At 45.8% G+C, this 4,717-nt stretch overlaps 1 protein-coding gene across 6 annotated transcripts in view; it reads right to left on the reverse strand.

Moving 5' to 3' along the window:
* Positions 1-222: 222 nt before the first annotated feature.
* The window catches only part of LOC138354918 (uncharacterized), a 17,361-nt gene continuing 12,866 nt past the window's right edge, over positions 223-4,717 (reverse strand). For all 6 annotated transcript variants that reach the window (XM_069309407.1, XM_069309406.1, XM_069309404.1 and 3 more), the window contains one exon: positions 223-1,260. In XM_069309407.1, coding sequence (XP_069165508.1) covers positions 759-1,260 — 502 coding nt within the window. In that variant the 3' untranslated portion in view covers positions 223-758. The remainder of the gene's footprint in view (positions 1,261-4,717) is intronic.

The following is a 4,717-nucleotide window of genomic DNA, read 5'->3' on the forward strand; positions in this document are numbered from 1 at the left end:
TTGCATCAGTGGCAAGCCAGTTAAATAGACATTAGTTTACTGATCATGCTTCCCACACTTATCCAGTGGTCTGGATAAGTGTGACTATAGTGTGTGCGTGTATTTGCAGCGAAGTGGTGGTTGACAAGTGCGGCCAGCATGGCCTGCTCTGCCAAAGTACAGGGGGAGGTACTCGAGGAATAGTGAACTTAACGGCATCATAAGATGATAGTTACCTGTGTGTCCAGCTGAGAGTGATTCATTCACTCATTTATTTATTAAGCTCCCCATACGCATGGCGTGGGCGGTGGTGGAAAGAGTTACAGAGGCACATAATGGGCTCAAGAACTAAACCCCATAGTTCATTTAGCAAAGTGACAATCTTGTGAAGTTAATTACACAGTAGTTAATATTACATAAACATATACATATATATGCATACACAGATATAAGTAATGAGAGGGAGTCCATTACATAACGCTCCATAACTATGATGTTGTAATTGGTCGAAGTGATGTGATCAGAGTAAACCCCGGGAAGAACGGCAAGCAGTTTCTGAGAAACACAATTTCCACATAATTTGTCGCAGAATTCAATAATCTTGGTTTATTGCTGAATCTTTTCGCAACAATGCTAGTGAGGAATATTTGTTACATTGGAATTGTGTTTATAATTATTAATATAATGGCAATATTTATAATTATTATTATGATTATTGTATTTGACATTATTAATTTATAAGAATTTGGTTACCTTAAAAACTTATAAAATAAATTTTGCTAAAAATATTGGGGAGCTTTGTCCTGTGATATTTCACTGATTCCATTTGTCTGCTCGAAGGCCATCCAGGCGGCAGTGTGGGTGTTTTCCCAGCCTGGTATCTTGCTGATCGTTGCTATAGAAGATGGGTTGTCGTAGTTGACGTGGGCGTTAGGGATGAAGCCCTGGCTAGCATATAGCCTCCCCATGATCTTGATTACCAGTCTACCAAGACCCAGATTCCTGTAGCTGTCGTCCGTCCCCAACATGCCGATGCTTCCATACATGGTCGGCGACATCCAGGAGACAGGTATTTCCTCATTTCCGGAGTAGTGCAGGTGCTGGAGGTCGAGAGGTGAGTCCTTAGTCACGCTCGAGTCGAGGAATACTCCAACAGATGGCAGATGCTGCGATAGTCTCCACGTGGACTCCAGCGGTTGGGTTTTGCTAAAGAGGCTCCTCTCCAGCAGGTGTTGGAGCCCAGTTTTGACAAGTTTACAGACACGGAAACCAGGCTTGTTCCTGAAAGCAAGAGTGAAGAATGATATGCTGGGTACAGGCTATTTCCTAGTCAGGTTATGCCCCCTTTTTACCCCCCACACAGAGATCCCTAAGGCAGCCTCTGTCGCCCATCTGGTGTGATGGGTGTGTGGAGGTGTGGCGGTAGCAAAGGGAGACGCCGCCGCCGCCAGGTGAGCGACCACCACCCGTCATAGGCAACCTGCTCCTTAAACTAGTTGGCGGGAGGTATAGGCTTTCACAAGAGTTAAAGAGGCGCGATAGCCCACACACGCCCCCCCCCCCCCCCCTTCTCCCCACGAAGTCTCAATATGCTGGGTACAGAGCAATGTTATTTTTTAAGTAAACAGCCAAAGGCAGCAAGACCATTTGTTGCCTGAGTTATACTCTCACAATAAAAGTAAATTCGCTGAGGGTCCATCTGCCATAGGCCCAGAAGCCGGGTCACTTATCGAGCTTACGTAATCCACTACTGGCTTAAATCAGTGTAATTTCCTCCTAAAAATCTGAGAATGTGACATAAGAGAAAATCTTAAGAGTAGGACGGTGGTGTTACCTATCGTACGTTACGGCTCGAAACCCTAACAACAGCAAGGCTACTACAAACTGCTGTTCTCAAGAGCGGGTCACCAGTGTAACCCCGTGATAAGTACAAAGCAGCTTGATAAAATTTCTCCCTTAGGAATGAAGAAATATACATATAAAATTTTAATATATATATTAACAATATAATCAAAATTATATTAAGTAGCGATGGACAAGATCAATTATAAAACAAAATCAGAAATACTGTTTCTCCCAGACTATACATCTGCTAATGACACAACAGGAACTCTCAGACTTAACTCCCACATGTTATCCCTCCTGGTCCCTTGAAGCTACTGACTCTCGCGCCATCTCTACCCATAATTCTCTCCCCCCTCTGCCTCATCCAGGATGAGGGATGGAAAATAAAGACTTTTAAATACTTAAAATTAATTGAACAACCACTTGTTCTCAAAATACATAAGAATGCAAATAAAATATAATAGTTACTTTCAAAATATATGTTACAATGCCACCTGCTTAATTACAGTAAATTAACACAATATATAAAAATTAAAAGTGACATCTGGAACTCCCATAACTAAACAGGTCCAGCAATTCTAATTTCCCGAATCTAACAGGTATTAGACGTGTGAAGAGCAACCGCGCTCCTGTCCCCACTGATATTGCCACACCACACGATAATTTACAAAAATATAATATATATACAGGTAATGATGAAATGAAACAAAATAAGTTTATTTAAATTTATATACGTATTCAGCTAGGAGTACGTAACAGGTGGGTCGATCCCAATATCTTGCTCCAAAGATTTTCTGGTATTGTTATTGTGAATACATTATCTATTCTTATGTAGTTTCTCATAATTTCGGCATGCAGATTCATATTTACTGTTCCTTAATTTATTCGATTTCAAATTTTTAAATTAAGATTTAAAAATTAATTTAAATTTAAATTAAATATAAATATTTAAGTACGATTAAATGTAAAATTTTACTTTGCCGTCTAGGTTCAATGTCAAATTGCTAATAGAAGCAGTTTAAGTAAATTCTATAAATTTCCTGCTTAAGCTTATCCTGTTTATTGTAATGACCAGGGTTAGTCTTTATAAATGTTTTGATAAAGCTTGAGTAATAAGAAATTGTAAGGAACAAATTATTAAATCAAAAGGTTTTGTCAGTACAGCATGCAACACTGCCTGAACATAACTAAATTGTAAAATATAAACCACTGGCTGGTTTGGAGTTTTTATGCAAATTAGTAATTAAGTTGTAAGCAACCAGTACATTATATCATTTAATTTGTATTGGCTGTCATGTGGTGCTTGAGTGTTCGTCGGTGACGCTCCGTGATGGGGTATCCTCTTCCCCCTGTTTTGCGTGTGCACTCTGTAGGCCTGGAATTTTCTGGCCGTGCCGGGTATCCTCAGGTAGAACTTGTAATGTGTGACATGCTCCGTGTCCCCGTGGATGTGATTTACGGTATTGAACTGGTTACCGCTCATCGAGTGATTGTCAAATTTGTGGAGGATGCAGAGTACTGTCCATTTCTCCAGCGCTTCGAGGGGCAATCCTTGCCCCTGCCGGGTGGTGCCGGCACTGTGGAGATTTCCAATCGGAGTGGTGGATTGACGTACGTGAGTGTTCATGTGGCGCCCTTGGAGTTTCCCGAGGACCTCCTACGGTGTTACTTCAGGGAGGTGTGGAGCTGTCGTCAGTTTGAGGCTGCACAAGCTTTTCTCGGGGAAGTTCCAGGGTTTGCGAACGAACATTCGGACCCTGGGGATGCGCCTGAGGGCAGACATTCCGTCTGGCTCCTCGGATATTATGTTCGGGAGTATTATTCCCAACAATCGTGGACATGTTTTTGGTGTGGCCTGCTGGGGCATCAGGCTGTTGGGGTGTTCTGAGGCTGCCATCGCCCCTGTGAATCTCTTCCATGAGGAGAATTTTCCACCGCTCCCTGTGGAAGAGGATTTGGTGGGTGGGGATGTGGCCATCCCGTTGGCTGCTGCCCCCCCCCCCCCCACCCTGTGGCACGCGACGTGTCTCCTGCTGTGGTGGCCCTTCTTCCAGGGGATTATGGTGCCTTCGGATGATCAGCCTGTTCCAGTTAGTGTCCCTGATGGTCCCATATGGGTCTTCCGGTGGATCTCTGTACGTCGTCTTCGTCTTCTCCAACTGCTGTGCATGTCCCTGCGCCCTCGCCATGTGTTCCGGCTGTGCTGGGTGCTGGGGTGGATGCAGGGCCTCCTACTGTGCCTGGCCTGGTACCCCATGTGGTTGAGGATGCTGCCGTCCTGGGGAGAGCGTCGGTTCACCCGACTTGTGATGGCCGCGTCTCTGGGTCGGCCTACGGATCTGATGATGTGGGCCCAGAGCCCAAGCGTTCCCGGCGTTCTTCTGCCTGGGCTGATGTGGGAGATTTCGATGACTCTGGATCTTCCGGCGATGGCGGGGTGGTTCCGGTTGCATCACATTCTACGGTGGTGGCAGAAGTACCTGTGCCTCCCGCTGACGGTGACAGTGTCCCGGACTTCCCTTCAGGTGTGGTGTCTGTGGACCTTGCTTCGGGTGCGTCGCCCTCGTCGGATGGTTCCGGTTCTTCGTGTGGGGTAGTTCCCCCTGATGAGGTTCATGGTGAGCGTGGTGACCTGGTTATGGTGTTGAAAAAGGCTGCTTGCTCTGGGGGTTCCGTAACCCCAACCTCGGTCCCTGTTTCATCGGCGGCGGTTTTACCGACTCTCCCGTCTCAGGCTGTTTCTTCTGCATCTCCTGCGGTGTCGGGTGTGGTGTTACCGTCTCGGCAGCCTTAGCCTTCTCCTGTACATCCGGTGGCGAGGCCGTCTCGGCGGCCTACGTACGCTTCTTCGGTATCTTCTGCTTCCACGGCGGAGGTGGTTCGCCAGCCCCTA

Source organism: Procambarus clarkii, chromosome 65 (genome assembly GCF_040958095.1).
Source record: "Procambarus clarkii isolate CNS0578487 chromosome 65, FALCON_Pclarkii_2.0, whole genome shotgun sequence".
In the NCBI taxonomy this organism is placed as follows: Eukaryota; Metazoa; Arthropoda; class Malacostraca; order Decapoda; family Cambaridae; genus Procambarus; species Procambarus clarkii.